Source organism: Glycine soja, chromosome 8, assembly GCF_004193775.1.
Source record: "Glycine soja cultivar W05 chromosome 8, ASM419377v2, whole genome shotgun sequence".
In the NCBI taxonomy this organism is placed as follows: Eukaryota; Viridiplantae; Streptophyta; class Magnoliopsida; order Fabales; family Fabaceae; genus Glycine; species Glycine soja.
In genome coordinates, this window is record NC_041009.1 from 17,991,329 (window position 1) to 18,011,876 (window position 20,548).

Consider the following 20,548-nt stretch of genomic DNA (forward strand, 5'->3'; position numbering starts at 1 on the left):
ATGCATGGATAAACAGTTTTTATACCGTCATTTATTAAAGAAGTTTATTAATTTTTTTAAAAAATAACTCTTTTTAGGGATTTACAAAAATACATTAAAATATATATTTATCGTATAAAGTTATGTTAGATTAATTACTTGTTTGACTTTGTTATTTATACTTGCTTTCAAGATACTATTACTTGTATAATTAAGATTTAGATCTTTGTTGAAATTAATTTGTCAATATTTAGTGTGTGGCAGTATTTTGAATAGGATTACTTCCGGAAAAGATATTTGTAGAGAAAAAAAAAAGTATGATCAAGTTATTAGTTCTATTATTTATTTAAAAATGTATAAAAAAATATTTTATTGGTGAAGAAAGATAAGAGATGAATAATAAAGTCTGAAGAATCATCTTAGCCAAAATCCCACTGCCTCAATGCTTAGCAAGTTGGATTAAAGAATTAGCCGCCATTAATATTACCTATCTCAAAATGACATTGGACCTAGAAAACCAAGATCCAAATAAATATACATATCTGATAGATCCATCATAAGAATAATCCACCAGTTCTTCCCTAAATAGGCACTAATGGGTACTGCCATCACTCTTTAAAAAGGTTATGTAGAAACCAAATTTCAACGCAAACAACAACTATTTTCTGGCTGCAAGTGGTATATATATCCCTATAAACACCATGAACTCCATCAACGATGCGCTATAACGGCAACGAAGTGCCCCTTCCATTACCCAATCACAATCCTTAGGCCACAAGACTTATTCAGTATAGCCCTGCAAACGTATTTTACTTCTTAACATTTACCACTCATAAAAAAACAGTTTTATGTGTGTCATTTTCATTACAGTTAAAACATAAGTATCTTACAATTCAACGGTCTCCCTCATCCCTTCCATGACAGAAATTTTCGATTGGATTTATTTTAGATATGATATTATATTTTTTTTTATCAATAAGAATAGAAAGAATCATGAGACATCTTTGGTCAAGACTTAATCAATAATAACACTTCAAATTTTTCCTTGTTCACTAAGAATGTATTTTGTGAGAATCGAACCAAGTGTCTTCGTAGGGACACCTGACAAAGGTACTTCGATGCTTGAGTCCCAGATTTAGACGAGAATAATCAATGAGTATGTAATACAATGGATTGTGTCTTACATCAATATTCTCATCATTGTTTATGGATACCTTAATGAGTTTTTGGACCTATGGGTCCCTGTACGTTATTACCATATTAGGTAATATCTTGATAATTATCATTAAGGATTCTCTTAACAGTCTTAACAATCTTTTTTTAAGATAATTACATCTTATAGTCTTAACTATGATGTACTGTCTTTCAAGTATTCAAGTACTTAAATACTTCTAGTTATTACGTAGAGTGTAAGAAGTATTTGGGTATTCAGCTAAGCCAATTACCTAAATACTTTAAGGGTAGATTTCCTTAGGATACTGGTAGAGATGTGTGTTCAAGTATTCAACAATACCAGTTAAAACACATATCTTTACCAATGTTGGTTAGTCGAATACTCTAATTCGTGAGTGCTAGTATGTATTATGCTGAAGGTAAAGATACTTGGGTATTATTTGGTTGAACAATTGCCCAAGTATTTGGCAAGTATTCCCAAGGGACGATTATGCTTCAATATGTTAAAGGATTTAAGGATATGTTCAAGTTTTCAATCAGATTAGGTACCCATACATTATAGTGTGTGTTGAGAACTGAATTATATCTTTTGAATGACACCATTTACATATGATATTATATAAGTTGTGTCTTAGTGACCATTTACAAAATTGGATAAATTAGGCAAGCACGAATAAATCAAAAGATATTAACAAAATTACATGCATACCAGATATTGATGGCCACTACTCTAGACTTAAAAGGAATTCAATAGTCTTATCCCCTCCCATGACAACGACTTTAGATTGCAATTTTCGGAGATGTTGTTACATTTATGTGTAAATTTATACACATACTGATTTAAACATGTAAATCAATTTAAATGTCATATTCAGATCAAACAGCGGAAGCAAAAAAAAAAACACAAACGTACCTCCAACCATTGCAGATCGAACGCGAAGCGGCGCAAGCACGAACCCGAAGACAACTTTGTTTTTCCAGACCCTTATTTACACTAAATAGATGATGTATTTTTTATGAATAGAGAAGTAGGCTTGGTGATACAAAACTGAGAGCACCTCATCCTATTTATAGAGTCTGCCCATCACAGAGCTCAACCAATTCGTTATCAGAACATGGGCTTAAGGACAGGGACGTAAGTTTGTTATTGAACGTTGTAGAGATAAGGGTTGAACGTGGAAGGAAAATGAACCAGATTCTAAAAACAAATTCTCGAAAAATTGCAATGGGAAAAAACAAAAAAACAGTTGAAACAAAACGTGGGTCATCCAAAAATTCCATCATTCTCCCACTTGGTCCATTTAACTCAACATCAATCGTAACAAGAAACATAATATATGAGTCATGGCGATAGGTCCTCTGATAATGAGTAATATCTTCCATGTATCACAATATATCAAGTCTCTTAACACTAGCTCTCAACTTAATGAATAAACCATATGTTTATTCTAGATCTAAACCGAATGATTTTTCTCAAAATAAATAAATATGTGCAGAAAACCATATGAGAAAATATCTAACTGAATAAGAGTTTCATTTAAAATAACAAATGTACGTACAATGAAATTACATCATGGAACCAAGTCTCATTCGTACTACATGATCCTTAAAATTCTTTGGTGGCATGCCTTTAGTTAAAGGATCAGCAATCATCAACTCAGTGCTGATGTGTTCAATGACCACTTTCTTCTCTTTAACATGTTCTCTTATGGCTAAGTACTTGATGTCGATGTGCTTACTTCGTCTTCCACTTTTGTTATTTTTAGCCATAAACACTACAGCTGAGTTGTCACAGTACAACTTTAATGGCCTAGAAATAGAGTCCACAACTCTAAGGCCAGACATGAAACTTTTCAACCATACATCATGCGAGGTAGCCTCAAAACAGGAAACGAACTCAGCCTCCATAATGGAAGTAGTAGTTAAGGTTTGCTTGGAACTTCTCCAAGATACAGCTCCACCGGCTAACATAAAAATATAACCAGATCACTTCCAAACAATCAGTTCGTCTGTAGATGAGCATGTAATCCTTTGTCCCTTGAAGATATCTCATCACTTTCTTTGCATCTTTCCAGTGGTCAATACCTGGATTACTCTGATATCTTCCCAAAACTCCAACAACATATGTAATGTCAGGTCTAGTGCAAATTTGAGCATAAATAAGGCTTCCAATAGCTGAAGCATACCGAGTATTCTTCATGTGTTCCCGCTCAAAATCATTTTTCAGGCACTGACTCAAAGCAAATTTTTCACCCTTCACAATGGGAGCTATACTTGGTGAACAATCTTTCATGTTAAATCTCTCTAAAACTTTGTTAATATAAATCTCTTGAGACAAACCAAAAATGCCTCGAAATCTTTCCTTATGGATCTTAATGCCAATGACATAAGATGTCTTTCTCATATCCTTTGTATCAAAGTTCTTTGAGAGAAATTGTTTCACCTCATATAGAAAACCCTTATCATTAGTTGCAAGCAAAATGTCATCCACGTATAACACAAGCAAGCAAATCTTACTCGCACTAATCTTTTGGTATATACATTGATCCATGATATTCTCTTCAAAGCCAAATGAAGTGATAACATCATGAAACTTCAGATACCATTGGCGGGAGGCTTGCTTCAAGCCATAGGTTGATTTATTAAGCTTGCAAACTAAGTGCTCACCTTTAGTAGAGGAGAATCCTTTAGGTTGTTTCATGTAAACCTCTTCCTCTAAATGACCATTAAGGAATTCCATTTTCACATCCATTTGATGTAACTTAAAGTCAAAATGAGCTACTAATGCCATAATTACTCGGAAAGAATCTTTCTTAGATACAGGAGAAAAAGTCTATGTGTAATTAATTCCTTCTCTTTGAGTGAACCCTTTGGCAACAAGTCTTGCCTTATATCTTTCAATGTTGCCTTATGAGTCTTTCTTGGTTTTAAAAACTCATCTACATTCAATGGCTTTTACACTACTAGGCAACTATACGAGATCCCATACTTGGTTAAATGCCATAGAATCCATCTCATCTTTCATGGCATTGTGCCACAAGTTTGATTCTTTAGAACTCATGGCCTGTGAAAACGCTTCAAGATCATTTGCAGCTCCAATGTTGTACTCTGATTCTTGCAGATACACTACATAATCATTAGGAATTGCTGACCATTTGACTCTAGTAGATCTTCTTAATGTTACCTCATCACTTTCTTAAGGAACTTGTTGCTCAACCGGTTGTTCAATAGGTTGTTCAACATTATCTTGATATTCCTCATCAATAACTTGATCTGTATGATTGTTTCCAATAATTTATAGATTTTCAATCATTGGTTGTCTAAAACCTGTTTGTACTTTAGGGGTGTGAATGACAATCAATCTGTCTTGAGCTAGAGGGTTGAGTTTCATAGTGATCCTTTTCAAAAGCAATGTCCTAAAATTGATCACTTCCACTAATCAAGTCATTCTCAAGAAATTTTGTGTTTCTTGATTCCACAATCCTAGTGCCATGTGATGGACGGTAAAATCTATACTTTGGACTTTTCAGCATATCCAATGAAATACCCACTAATAGTCCTTGGGTCTAGTTTCTTCTCTTGTGGGTTATAAACTCTCACTTCAGATGGACATCCCCAAATGCATATATGTCGCAAACTCGGTTTCCAACCTTTGAATAACTCGAAAGGTGTCTTTAAGACAACCTTGGTTGGAACTCGGTTTAATATATACACAGTCGTCTTTAATGCTTCAATCCACAAGAATTGAGGAAGTTTTCTATTACTTCTCATACTTCTTATCATGTCCATTAAAGTTCGGTTTCTTCTTTCTGCCACACCATTCTGATCCGGAGAACCAAGCATAGTGTACTGGGCAACAATCCCATGTTTCTGAAGAAACTTCGCAAACAAACCAGGTGCTTGTCTATTCTCTGTGTATCTACCATAGTACTCTCCACCTCGATCAGATCTCACGATCTTAATTTGCTTTCCACATTGCTTTTCAACTTCAACCTTAAAAATTTTAAAGGCATCCAAAGCTTCATCCTTAGTACGAAGTAAGTAGAGATACATATATCGTTAATAATCACCTATAAAGGTGATAAAGTATTTTGGACTACTTGCATCCATATCTGGACAACAAATATATGCATGTATGATTTCTAATAGGTTTAAGCTCCTCTTTGCACCCTTTTTAGACTTGTTAGTTTGCTTACCCTTAATGCAATTCACACAAGTCTCAAAATTAACAAAATCTAAAGTACTAAGTACTCCTTCATTTACCAATCTCTTAATTCTCTCGATAGAGATGTGTCCTAATCTACAGTGCCACAACATAGAGGATTCATCATTCACAACACATCGTTTAACCCTGGCGGTAACATGCATAGAATTATAAGCAACATCATTTTGCAATTCAATATAGTAAAGACCATCGAGTAATACACCAAAACCAATAATTCTAGATTTAATAATTAAAGTAAAACCAGAATCTGAAAAATTAAAAGAAAAACCCAATGGCGTAAGTCTCGATACAGAAATCAAATTCTTAAAAAAACTTGGAACATAAAAAGTCTTTTCTGAATGTAAAATGAAATCGTTGCTTAAAACCAAATTGCACGTCCCAATGAACTCCACATGTGAGCTCATCTTGCCTCCTGAATAGATGTGTTGCTCACTTCCCACAAGCATCCTTAGGTTTTCCATACCCTGCAAGGTATTAGAAACATGGATTATAGAACCAGAACAATCCACCATGTGTTATGATTAATACTAACCATATTAGATTCATAACAAACAAAAGCAAATGAAGTACCTTTCTTGTCCATCCAGCTCTTAAACTTTAAGCAGTCTTTCTTCATGTGACCTTTCTTCTTGCAAAAGAAACACTTGGACTCTTTCTTTATGACTGGCTGAGCAGGAATCTTGCCCTTGTTTTTGGGTTGATGCCCTTTCTTTTTTCCATGAACAGTTAAGTTCACCCTTTCGCCCTCTTCCATAATTAACCTTTCTTCTTCTAGAACACACATGGTTATCAACTCATTAATTGACCATTTGTCTTTATTTGTGTTATAAGAGATTTTGAAGGAAGCATATTGCAAGGGCAGAGTACACAAAATATAATGTACTAGAAAAGAATCAGACATGGTAACCTCCAAGGCTTTTATTTAGTTGAGCCACTATATCCCTCATGCGCATGATGTGATCACATACACCCCTTATCCCTTAGAGCTTTAAGGATGAGAACTGCATTATAAGGGTGCTGGCAAGGGCCTTATCAGATGTAATAAACTGATCATCAATGGCCTTCAAAAGATCCTTGACCTTTTCATGCTGATCGACGGAACTACGGATACTAGCAAAAATATTAGTCTTTATGAACATTACGGACAAACAATTAGATCTCTCCCACTTTTCATAAAGATCAACTACGCTAGTTTCAGTAATGCCTGGCGGCTCATCTTTCCTAATAGCATAGTCAATATCCATCCAGCCTAAATGAAGGAGAATTCTCTCCCTCCAAACCTTATAATTGTCCCCTTTCAATTCAGGAATGTCACACTTAATATTAGAAATATTTGTAGATTGATTAACTACAAAGTTCAAGAATACATTCTCATTATTCATAATTTGAGACTCAATAAATTGTCATGTTTTACCAATGTAAAATATGTATTAGTTCATGAACCTAATGACATACAACTTGCTTGTGGACCAAAGTCCTACTTAATTAGATTCATACTTATGATAAAACTATCAAATTATATTTTCTTTTCTCAATTCCTGTGGGTAAATTAAGAAATATAACATGATATTTTATCCTAATTAATCATACAAACATAACAAAATTCTTGTGGGTATATTTTATCACATTAAATATGATTAATCACAACCAATGTTTTTAAAAGTGATTTTTTTTATACTTAATATATAAACCTAATCAATTAAAGATGTTGTGACTATTCTTTAATTAATTAAATCATATTAATCACTTAACATTAATTCTTAATAAGAGCTAAATATTTACATAATATTCTAAGTAGTGTAAATAAATTGAATAACATTGCATAAAAATATTCAAGATAATTTCGCATGTATAAAATCATAAAATCATACACACAAAACTTCAAAAGTAAATAAATAATATATGCATATGATTATCCAAGATTTAAAACATATAAGCTCTTAACCATTAAATTTAATGTGCATAAATTATTTAGCTTAATATTGCATGCTTAAATACCAAAATAAACATAAAATTAATCTTAATAAATAAATAATTCAAACACACTAAAAGGCACTTAACAACTCACATTTTAATCATGTTGATTAAGTACATAGAAAAATAATAAATTAATATGCTTTTTACTATGGATGAAAGATGGTCTTATTATATTATATTATATTATATATATATATATATATACACACACACACAAAGGTTCCAGTAGCACGTATCCTTTTTCCTACAGATGAGCCTTTGTTATATTATGTTATATATATATAGAGAGAGAGGTTCTGTATATTGTTCATCTTCTTCTTTCACCCTTTTGTTTCTCTCTCCTCCTACAACATCGTGCTTTTCACTCTAAAGTTCGTTGTGGATGCCTCTGACGTCGCTGCTTTCTCAGACTGGAATGACAACGACGCCAACATCTCCGGCCTCCAGCCAATAAATGGATTCATGACTCCAGCCATACCAAATAGAACAGCTTTACTCACATATAGTTCCAAAACAGAAGCAAGACAGAGGCATGTAGTGCTCAAATACCAAATGTAAATTTATACACATACTAATCTAAACATGTAAATCAATTTAAATGTCATATTCACGACGCAAGCACGAACCTAAAGACAACTTTGTTTTTCCAGACCCTTACTTACTCTGAATAGATGATATATTTTTTATGATTAGAGAAGTAGACTTTGTGATACAAAATTGAGAGCACCTCATCCTATTTATAGAGTCTGTCCATTACAGAGCTCGACCAATTCGTTATCAGAATGTGGGCTTGAGGATAAGGGCGTGAGTTTGTTAATGAACGTTGCAAAAATTAGGGTTGAACGTGGAAGAAAAATAAATCAGATTCAGAAAATAAATTCCTGAAAAATTGTGACGGGAAAAAACAAAAAAATAGTTGAAACATAAGGTCGGCCATCCGAAAATTCCATCTGTATAACCATTGATAGAACTCAATTAGACAAACATGATCAAACTAAAATAATCAAACTAAGTTATGCTAATAATTTTCACCACTACTAAATATGGTATTGATCTAAATCAGTCAAAAAAATAAAACACACTGATAATCATGACTAAACAACTAACTAGTTATGCAATAACTCATCAATTAGAGATCCTAGGTGTGCTACTTTTCTGACACTGCAACACTTTAGCTAGGAATTTACATTATTTTTTTTTTCCGAAATCGTGTTTGCTGAATCTAAAAGACATGGCATGCTCCATGACCTACGGATATGTCCTGTGTGCAATATATATTTCTGAGTTTGATACAAAAAATGCCGCGGGATATTTTATAGGAAAAGACAATCATGCTAGAGAAATATACTATAATAAAGCTACCAACATTAGTAAATTGTTTTTGTTGGAATGCACAAATCTAGAAAATAAACTCCGTTTAGAGTCACAAGTGCCTATGTCTCGGAAGAACAAATATAACACATAAATTTTTAGTATAAAAGTCCAGAAGAAATGCCACTAAATTGATTGGTTTGAAGTGGAACTGTTTCACGTATCGTTTTCTCAAAACTGATTACGCTGTACGTTTTCTGTTTTCTCATAGAAAAAGAATAAAGCCAGCTAGTACACATCGGAACATGTCATGTCTTCCAGATTCAACAAATACATATCAGTAAGAGACATTGCCAGGAGGCTCAGGACACACTAAGGTTAATTGGATGATTTTTTTTCCAGTAATATTTACAGGAAATAAAATGAATTGATTTTTTTTCTCATAAATTAAAATCAATGTATGTAGTTTATTAGATTTTAATGAAATTAAATAAGAGATTTTACAAAAATTTGGTGTATTGGTTGTGTGGATTCTGGCTCTCATCATGTTATGTAGTACCTTGAATTGAAGGGAAGTGGGTCTTATCTAAAATGGCTTAAGAAGCCAATAAGATGATTGAAAATCCAAAGTCCCTCCCTCGACTCGACCCACCAAACAGAAGACTTGTGAGTATGTGCACGTGAAACACCAATAATTCCTCATGCACAAGTGGGGTCTAAATGCCACCACTTCCTCTTTTGTTCTCATGCCAAAATACACCACTCACAATTCAGAATCTCCTCCATTTGCCCTTCGACTTCAACACTCCTACTCCTACTCCACTCACTCTCTCTCTCTTTCCCTTGCTAGCTTCCTTCCTTTAATTTTTTCCAAATTTATCTTTCCTTACCATCAATGCCTATGGCACCGCCAATATTGTTGCCATTCTTTCTGTCCTTTCTTTCTCTCTGCCTCCTCATCAATGCAAACGGAGTGATGCGTTCTTTTCAAGAGAAGAAGATATTCAACGTGCAAACGTTGCAGAACAAACACCAACTTGGTAACCAGGCTTGCCTCCTCCCGGAATCAAGTGAGTTTAATTAGCGGGAATGCTGAACTTCAATAGCTTTTGTTTTTCTGAGCTTTAATTTATGTCATGTTTCTCTTTGGATCTAATGAAAACCACTCTTCCTTTTTACTGTTAGAATCTAAGTAAAAGAAAAACCTCATTATTTGGTCTCTCTCTCTCTCTCTTTGTCAAAGTCTTAAACAAGAGATTACTGCCTTTGACAAAGCATGTCTTGCTTTAACATCACTTTGGATTATAGTATATTATGCCTTGTATTAATAGTGTGCTTCAAATTAAAAGTTTAAGCCTCTATGGTTTTATTAGTTCAGAAATGAAATCCCTTTTAATATGAATTCTCAGGAAAGGAGAAAGGTGCTATTGTACTGGAAATGAAGGACAGAGGACATTGCTCAGAGAAGAAAATTGATTGGAACAGAAGGCTTCAGAAGCAGCTTATATTAGATGATCTTCGCGTTCGTTCAATGCAAAACAGGATTCGAAGAGTAGCCTCCACCCATAATGTAGAAGCTTCACAAACCCAAATTCCATTATCTTCTGGTATAAACTTGCAAACCTTAAACTACATAGTGACAATGGGATTGGGTAGCAAGAATATGACTGTGATAATTGACACTGGAAGCGACTTGACATGGGTCCAATGTGAGCCTTGCATGTCATGTTATAATCAACAAGGACCAATATTCAAACCTTCTACCTCCTCTTCCTATCAATCAGTTTCATGCAATTCATCAACCTGCCAATCTCTTCAATTTGCCACAGGAAACACAGGAGCCTGTGGAAGTAGTAATCCATCAACTTGTAACTATGTGGTTAACTATGGTGATGGATCTTACACTAATGGTGAGCTAGGTGTTGAAGCACTTAGTTTTGGAGGTGTTTCAGTGAGTGATTTTGTATTTGGTTGTGGTAGGAACAACAAAGGTCTATTTGGAGGAGTCTCTGGCCTTATGGGGTTGGGAAGAAGTTACCTCTCATTGGTATCTCAAACTAATGCCACATTTGGAGGAGTTTTCTCATACTGCTTACCAACAACAGAAGCTGGTTCTTCTGGGTCATTAGTTATGGGTAATGAGTCTTCAGTTTTCAAGAACGCTAATCCCATCACTTACACCAGAATGCTTTCAAATCCACAGCTTTCCAACTTCTATATTCTCAATCTCACTGGCATAGATGTTGGTGGTGTGGCTTTGAAGGCCCCATTAAGCTTTGGCAATGGTGGGATTTTGATTGATTCTGGCACTGTGATCACAAGACTGCCCTCATCTGTGTACAAGGCTTTGAAGGCAGAGTTCTTGAAAAAGTTCACGGGTTTCCCTTCAGCACCAGGGTTTTCAATTTTGGACACTTGTTTCAATCTCACTGGGTATGATGAAGTGAGCATACCTACCATAAGTTTGCGTTTTGAGGGCAATGCTCAGCTAAACGTGGATGCAACTGGCACATTCTACGTTGTGAAAGAGGATGCTTCGCAAGTTTGCTTGGCACTTGCAAGTCTTTCTGATGCATATGACACTGCTATTATTGGGAATTATCAGCAAAGGAACCAAAGGGTAATATATGACACCAAACAGTCCAAAGTGGGATTTGCTGAGGAGCCATGCAGTTTCGCTTGAACAGGGAAATTTCATAGTATAATAGATGCCAATGCCATTAAGGAGGATGCAAAACCTTCCAGTTCTTCTTTTTCATTTTTCTATTTGGACCACATATATATACATAACTACATTTGCCATATAAAGAATTACTAGCAACAAGAGTATCATCATTTGACATTTATGTTTTTACCTTGATATATCATTGTATTTTAAACTTTTAATTTATGAAACCAAGGAAGGTTTGAAATGTAAATGGATTCATTCCCTTGGTATAAAAGATGTTGTAATGCTGCACTCTATCAGAGGAAAGGAAGCTATACGTATACGTTCAGCTCATCAACAATATTCAACATGGCAGATTACAATGTTCTGTCCGTCTGCGGCTTTGTGAAGGATTGTCCCCCAGTGGTCATTAGATTCATTGGAATTTCCTAAAGAAACAACCTTGTTTTTACTTAAAATGTTATGCCAGCTACAACTAGCATCACAATTAAACCCGGACCAGATGGATACTTGTAAGCTGTCACCAGCTCTGTATTCTTCACCAAATGGGTATGACTCTAAACTCGCCTTTGGTAAACAGAATTTTGTTTTTTAACTAAACTATTTAAAATGAAATAAATGATAGGATCATTCAGAGACATAAACACAACAAATAATGTTTGTAAATTGTTGTATGTATATCATACCATTTTATAACAAAAATAATTATTATTCAACTTATAATAAGTTTTTTTTGTTTTGACAATGCATCTTCTTTACCGACGGACGACAGATCCCGCAAACCAACACAATATCTTTCAATATTGGATTTTGAGTTGTTTAAGAACTTTTTTGGTTGGTCCTACCCTCCATGACTCCACTTCAGACTTAAGTGTTTTTGCTACTTTCTTCTCAAATGGTAAAATATTTTCTGCTGTTTAAAATTGGTTAGGTAATGTTGCTTGTATAAGATACAACCTTAAATTTTGTTCAGCAATATTGCTTAACTTGAAAAAACTCTTATAACCAAATGATATCGGAGACAACACAATAAAAAACAACTTTTTTCCACATACGTTATAGAGAATAATTTTTTTTAACTTTTAATTTATAAATAACATTATTTTTTTAAAAAAATTATCAAAAAACAATTTATTCTCTCTCTTTGAATACTTGTCGTAATTTTATATTGACTAAAACTTGAGACTAAGATCATTGGTTAAGCTAAAAGCCTACAACAACTCTGCTAATTAATCCAATTCGGTGTTATTCTACTTATTAATATTATAAATATAATAAATATTTTTTAATATTAGATAGAAAAATACATTAAAATTATATTTAATTAAATATGTACAATTTTAAGTCTAAATCCTAATATATAAGTAATTATGAAATTATTAAATATAAATATTAAAATTACTACTCATATATAAGTATGAATCTTAACACAAGATTTTGTCCACCGTAAACATGAACAATACCATAAATATTCTGATATTGTACTATCAATTATCGTTATATATATATTATCTTTAAAGTACTTCGTAAAATTAAATTATTTCAAATTAAAAGTAATTACATTCTCTATAAAACTTACATTAAAGTTGTTAAATCGCATAAAATAGCATATAATATCTCACTAGTATACACGAAATCACAAATTGTGCATCTTCTCTTTAAAATTATAAACTTGTCATTTTCATTCCTAATTTTAAAAAATTAATTTTTAACATTTTCCCTGCACATATTCTATGTTGTTTTGTATATAAAAAGACTAAAATACATAAGAATTTAAAAAGTCGGATGAAAGTAGAACTTTCGTTATTGATTTGTATATAAGAAGACTAAAATACATGATATTTTAATAAGAATTTAATCGTTGCAAATCAATTATTCAAGTGAGGATCGAAAATGACATCTGAAAATAGGGCAATTAGTCCATAAAATATTGGTGTTGATGTTTACTACCTAACCTTTAATTTTGGCTTTCGTGGTGGAAATCGGCAACAACTTAATAGGACAATAACACTATCAATTAGAATAAATGAATAAACTATCCTCTTCTAAATATTATCCTCTTCTAAATAATTTCAAAAGTAATGAAACTATACCAAGTAATCTCTGAATTATTCAACATTTATTAATTTAGTTCTTAATTTGATATATTTTAATAATTCTAAAAAAATGAAGTATTTTTAAATATTTGAAGAACTAATTAACATGATTTGTAATACTAAAATGAAGTATTTTTATTTTAACTTTAGGAACCATTTAAAAGAGAGTAATACTTTAAAAAAGAAATTAATGGTTTATCCTTGCACAAACAGAAGATAAGATGGTACTCTGAAAACAATAAAACTGTCTTCTAACAATGAAATATTTGTTAATATCTCCCTGTTTTCCTGTTTGTTTTTACTCCGCAATCATTAACTAGCCTACAAAGACCATGGCAACCATGAACTGTTCTAAAGAGTGAACTGTTCATATCACCAAGATGATGACGAAATATTACACAAGCTCAATTTGACATATCTTTAAACTCCATGCCATGAATAATTTTCTTCGACTTCTATATAGTACTGCTTGACAGACACTTTACTTTTGACTAAGAGGCACAACTAAAATTGAGACTTGTCAAGACTGTCAAAGTAGGGATGATCAAGTGCTGCCTTGGCAGATATTCTCTCAGAAGGATTAAACTTGAGCATTTTCTGTGGGTGAAATAAAATTGTTGAAAACGGGGAAAGTGAAGCAGCATAGGCTAGTTATTTGAAGTATATGGTATATATTATCATATAACAAACTCCAATCAAGTGAGATAAGCTACATAATGATACGATGGAATTCGGTTCAATCTAAAAACTAAATCAGGAATATGGTACATAACTCCAACCAAGTGAGATAAGCTACATATATGATACGATGCAATTCTGCTCAATCTAAAAACAAATTCAAGTAGATGGGGGTATATAACAAACTCCAGCTAAGTGAGATACGCTACAAACATGTTCAGATGTTATTGGGGGTCAATCTATAACTAATTTTTCAATGATATCATTTATTATGAAATCTTTGTTGCTGTAATAATTTTCTCTAATATTTTTCATGAACTCCTATCCAATTTTATAGGACTAGAAACCATGTCATCCATTTCATTCACATATACCTCTAGTGACTTTCTTCGTGCACGCCAAAAAACCCAAAATAGAGATGGTATTATCGTATTTTAAGTATTAAGGTACATATACATAACCCAAAATTTGCATCAAAATTTCAGATAAATGCTTTATTAAGATTACTCCACAGCCTAAGATATGCTTCAATGCATCATTGAGTGACTATCATCCTGTTTTCTGATTATTCCGGGGAAAAGTAGCATTGAAATGAAAACGAAGTAAAAGAACACCTATAACTCATTCTGGAGTCTGATCCTCCAATTTAAATGCAATAAAATCATGACTGAATTTTGTTCTATGTATTTTATGAGAAGGGTTATGAATTCAGAAGCATAAAGCATTTAAGAGATAAAATACAAATACTAACCGTGAGAAGGTCGAGACCATCAGGTCCTAAGGAAGGCACATTCTTTGCCAATCCTCGTCCATCTCCAGACGCGTCTTCTTCAGAGCCTTGTACACTTTCCCGTATGTCCCTTCTCCTACTTGTCCATTTCTCTTCTCTCTCAGATCAAACTTGTAGAGATTAGGGTTAAGGATCAAACGCAACGGACACTTCCAGATCTAGCCGCGCCTTTTCCTTTTCAAATTCTCTTTTCTTCCTTCACGCTCTTCTCATGCTTTTTATCAATTTATCGCTCACTATTTTTTTTAATTTAAATTTTCACATGTCAAACTTATTCAAAAAAATAATATTACCACTTTTAGTTCTTTTAATCAAATTGCAACCTTAATTAATAAAATACTTTGCCATCAGCAGTCAATAATAACAGGATAATTACGTGTAATCATTAATATTGGTAGACCAATTTTTTTTAATCCATGATTATTTTCTCAAACTCACAATAAATAAATAAAAAAACTTCCATATTCTAAAAAGAAAAGGTTGGAACATCCTCTTTTTTCTAAAAACACATGATTATTTCTTTATTCACATTGTTATTGACTCAGTTTAAATCTTGTGGGAATGAAGTTGTCATCAATTCATCATGCGGTAACTTGATTTGTGATTAATTTGGTTTTTGATTCAGTTTTCGTGTTCTTTAAAATTGTGATTTCTTTTCTTTAGCCTATCCTTGCATCTCAGTTTCAGTTTTGGTACTGCACTTTTATTGTTTAAAGTATGTTAAAATTCCTTCTTCTTCTTCTTCTTCTTCTTTTTTTTTTTTCTGGATCAAGGAACTAGAAATTTGTTAGGGTAAGATCAGTTATGAACTACAAGGAAAAGGTGGAAATGGGACTTATATTCGTTGAAGTATGCAATTGAATTGGATCTTCAATATTGGTACGTGAACTGAAATCTTGGCAACTGTCTAAAGTGTTGGGCTGTGTGGAAAATCTTTGGGCCTTCTGCACCTTTCTTTTCTTCTGTATCCAATATATTTTTAACAATTCTAATATTATCCTTATATGTGTAAATTTTATATAAACTTATATGTATATTAAATATAAATTAAAAAATTTAGTATTATATATAGCAATGTTAATTTCACATGTAAAACTATGTATGTTTTTTAAGTACTATTTTGTGGTACTGTCAATATCATGAAATTATTAGTGGTGTTATTTTTAACCTTATGGAATGAAATGTTTATTTTGAATTGTTTTATAAATAAAAAAAGATTAAATTATTATTTTTTTAAAAGATAAGTAATCAAACTAAAAAGGAAAAAAAAGATTAAAATTTAACCATGGATTTATTTGGTAAAGTTTCATCACTTAAGATAAAAATTTTATCTGTCCCAAATTCTACAATATATGTGCCACCATAACAAGTTTAGATTATTTTATTAATGTTATTTTTTAAGAAAAATATCAAATTACAATGTCAATGCATAATTTTCTACTTAAAAAACTTAACCTTTTTGGCTTAGAAAATACTTCAACATAAATTTTTAGTTAAAGCTATTAATTATATCAAGAACTCCTTTTCGTCTGGCTAAAAAAAAAAAAAAAAAAACTCCTTACTTTGATTATCTGTTTCCACTCATATGTACCAAAAAAAAGAAGTTCTTATTTTTTGAAATAAAAATTGAAATAGAAAAAATGAAGTTGTACATACCAAAATTTGGAGCGATTACATGTCACGATGGACGTAGTTAAGATAGACTACTATATTTCACGTGTCGGACTGAAAGAAAAATTTGTAAAACAAAGGACTTTGACACTTTACAAAAGTAAAATGAAGCTTAGGATCCCTGTTTGTTGGGTTGTTATAGTCTTAGCCTTTGTAGTTGGTAGCCAACCTTTGGAGGAGTAAAATATATACATGTGTACACTTATAGATAGTTGAATACAAGAGATAAAATAGTTATAGTATATTTGATAGCATCAGATAGAAGGAGAAAGACTCTTCGAATGCTATTAGTTAGTTACAAACTATTAGGTAGTTGCAACGGCATTTGAACTACTGCAACAAGTTAGTTACGGGTTGTAGCAGCTTGAACCCAATTATATATAAAGATACCCCAGCGGGAATAAAATGCAGAGAAGAATTATGAAATAACTTGTCTATTACAGGGACTATGAAGGACGAGATGTCTATTATGCTCCTATGATAAGACCGGCATGGAGGATGGATGGACATGTGTATTTTGTGTGTGCAAAAGCCATACCATACGTACAAGGATGGTAAACACCTAACAAAAAAAGGACTTGGCTCTCCCAAAGTGAGAAAGTCTCGTTTAGAAAATATATTACATTTATATTTTATAATTAATCTTTTATTAGAAAATAATACTACAAATCATAATAAAACTAAATACATAAGTAACAAAATACAAAATTAATTTTAATCTCAACCTTTAATTTTTTACTTAATAACTATTATTACATTTTATCTTTCAAAGTACACTCCCCTTGAATCCCAAAAGAAATTGAAGAAAAAATAATTCAACAAGGCAAAATGCAATTGAAGGAGAAGAAACCTTACAAAACCTTCACACGGTTAGCTGAGAAATATGGGCCCATTTATTCCATCAGAAGTATAACTGGTGCTATCACTTTCATTGTTGTCAACTCTATCCATGTTGCCAAGGAGATTAGAATTCACTAAACCACAAACCCACATCCACTGCTCTTTCCTACCTTTTTGGCAGATAAAGGTTGTGGTTGTCATTACCACTAATTATAAAATTTATCATTTTTCTACAATCAACTTCTGGCATATACATCTGATTGTAAAATATTTTTTGTTAGTCGAATCTTGGCAGTCCATACGATAAGGCTATTAGAGATTTGTTGTCGAATGATAAAATAAATAAATTCAAAGTTATTTTCGACGGAATGATAAGTTTAACTAAATGTGCTTAAAAAATAAGAGCAAAAATTGGAACAAAGAAGATAAAGTTGAAGATAAAGTTAACTAAAATTGATAGTTTTTTTTTTTTGGAAAAATGTAAATTATATTAAACCTAAAATGATACAATAATAAACGGGGCATACCCGCAGTTAAAGAAAATCAAAAGTCTCCCTAATACAAGAAGACCTATATCAAGATGCTAAAACAAATGCAACACGTGCGCTTGTCAATATATAAGAAACTTAATTTTGCTAATAATCTCTATTACAGAAAATTGATAATCTTCAAAAATCAGCTTGTTCCTAGACAGCCAGATGCAGTAGACTGTAATTGTTATAGCCAGATAACGTAATTTTCCTTGAACACCTGATGTGGATCTGCTCCTAATTAAAGAGTCAGTAATGCGTTGTAAAGAAGTGAAACACCTGCGGAAAGGAGCCAAATCACGAATGTGAACCCAAACTTGGAAAGATTTCCTGCAAGAAAAGAACAAATGAGCATTTGACTCAGGCTCATTTGAACATAAAGGGCAGAGGGAACCCTTGTTCAAAAAAGCAACTTTGTAAAGAGTAAGCAACCGATTCATTTTAGCAAGCCACAGAATGAAAGACATCTTAGGGGGGATTGCTGGGTTCCATATAACAGAACACCAACTAACAGTAGGCTTGACACCTCTAATATATTCATAGACTTTGCCAACAAGCAATTGTTCATTGGTGCTCCAAGATTGAATCATCTTTTTGACCTCTTCCGTACTTAGCTCTTTGGAGATAATAAAGTCTCTTATTTGAATGATTTTCTTTATCAAAACTGAATCTGACGAAGAAGTATTGTAATTCCACACATCGCTCCCTCTGAAATAGTAATGGTGAACCCACCGAACCCATAGAGAATCTTTCTTACAATGAAAGTCCCACAGGATACGGGAAAGAAGCGCAAGATTCCAGTCCTTGAGATTAAGAAGACCTAAACCCCCTTCTTTTTTCGGAGAACAAACTACTGACCAAGCAACCAAGGGCTTGTTTTTGCCAATATCCGCTTTGCCCCACAGAAAATTACGGCACGAAGCGTTGATCCAGTCCATAACAGATTGCGGCAATGAAAAAATCTCCATCCAGAAATTCACAATTCCTTGAATAACTGCTCTGATCAGCTCTAACTTACCTGCATAAGATAAAGACTTCTTGCTCCATCCCTGAATTAGGCCAGTAATCTTGGAAAGCAAGAGAGCATAATGACATACATTTAATCTAGATGATAAAAGGGGAACACCCAAGTATCTAAAAGGGAAGTCACCCAAGCTAAATCCAGTAAGCTGTTGAATATGAGAAAGCTCATGAGGCCTAATACCGGTTGAGTATATGACAGATTTATCAGAGCTGATGGAAAGCCCTGAAACCCTACAGAAGTGCTGAAGCTTGGCAAACATAGTTGACACAGAAGGGATATCTCTTCTAGATAGAAGCATAATATCATCTGCAAAAGCCAAATGAGATAGCTGAATACTTACACAATTGGGATGAAATACTAAAATTGATAGTTAGATAGTCAAATAGTGACCTAACCTAAACAAGCACACTCTTAGACAATTATTTTATCATATGTGTAAATAGTGTTTGAAAATATTTGGAAACGCAATCAAACCCATCAATCAATACAATTATGTATAAAGGTTGTGGTTGTCATTACCACTAATTATAAAATTTATCATTTTTCTACAACCAACTTCTGCCATATACACCTGTTGTTCTTAATTAACTTTTATAGGAAACAAACCATAATCTACTTATTTAACCAGAAGTAAAAAACATATTTGATCCCCCCCTCACTTTATTTGTAATTGATTTGATCTTAATTTAAGCTTTTCATTATTATTTCAGGATATGGTTACATGATTTTCATCCCTGTCAAACAAGCAGGTATCGATTGCCCTCAAGACTTTGACTTTTGATAAATGCATGGTTGCTGCGTGCGTGCAACTACAATGAATTTCACAAAATGGTCAAATAGCATATTATTTCAAACATTCTTGGAGCCAACGCACAGGTTGGTTACAACTTACAACAACATTCTAGTTACTTTGAGATTATTTGAGTATATTCTCTATCTTTGTGGTTCCTATGAAGTTTCTTGTTTTTTTGCCTCCAAAAATTCAGAAACGACACCGTCCCCCGACAGAGAAGCCATGGTGAAAAATATTTCAAGGCAGTTTAACGAACATGTGAAGAGCTCCACACTGAAGCAAGTGAGTCACTCCTTAAATAAGAATTAATTAATTAATAGACATATTTTTTGAGACTATAATAAATAACAATTGCAAGAGTCATGACTGAAAATGGAGCTAGTTAGTTTTTGGGATTGAATTAGACCTAAATTCATATTCAAAAATTCTAAGATGGTATCAAAACATATTCAAGATTAATTCAAAGGGTCACCCATCATTTGTTATTCAGGCACCAAAAAGTTCAATAAATGATAGACGTGAGGGGATGTATTGGAAAAAACCTAAGTCACATATTTAAGATTAATAAAAAAAGATCACTCAATTGTTCACGTCCCAAGCCCAAGAAATGTGCAACATAGGAGGATGTGTTGGGAGAAAAATCTAAGTCTCACATCAACTACAAATAAAATCAAATTAGGATATATAAGTGAGGGGCAACCCTCATTCCTTGAACACGCTTTTGTAGTTGAGTTAGACTTAAACTCACATTCTTAGGTTTCACTTTAAGATCATCTGATAATAAGATAAATAA

The 20,548-nt window shown here is 32.9% G+C and overlaps 1 protein-coding gene and 1 long non-coding RNA gene across 2 annotated transcripts; one reads left to right on the plus strand and one right to left on the minus strand.

Moving 5' to 3' along the window:
* Positions 1-9,387: 9,387 nt before the first annotated feature.
* LOC114422599 (aspartyl protease family protein At5g10770-like) lies at positions 9,388-11,525 on the plus strand. Its single transcript, XM_028389043.1, has 2 exons — positions 9,388-9,735; positions 10,075-11,525. The coding sequence occupies exons 1-2, from the start codon at positions 9,561-9,563 to the stop codon at positions 11,346-11,348; spliced, it is 1,449 nt and encodes a 482-aa protein (XP_028244844.1). The 5' UTR covers positions 9,388-9,560; the 3' UTR covers positions 11,349-11,525.
* A 2,078-nt stretch (positions 11,526-13,603) lies between these two features.
* LOC114422600 lies at positions 13,604-15,105 on the minus strand. The gene is made up of 2 exons (XR_003668702.1): positions 14,859-15,105; positions 13,604-14,026 (listed from the first exon to the last, which is right to left on the minus strand). It is a non-coding gene; the product is annotated as an uncharacterized LOC114422600 (long non-coding RNA).
* Positions 15,106-20,548: the final 5,443 nt, after the last annotated feature.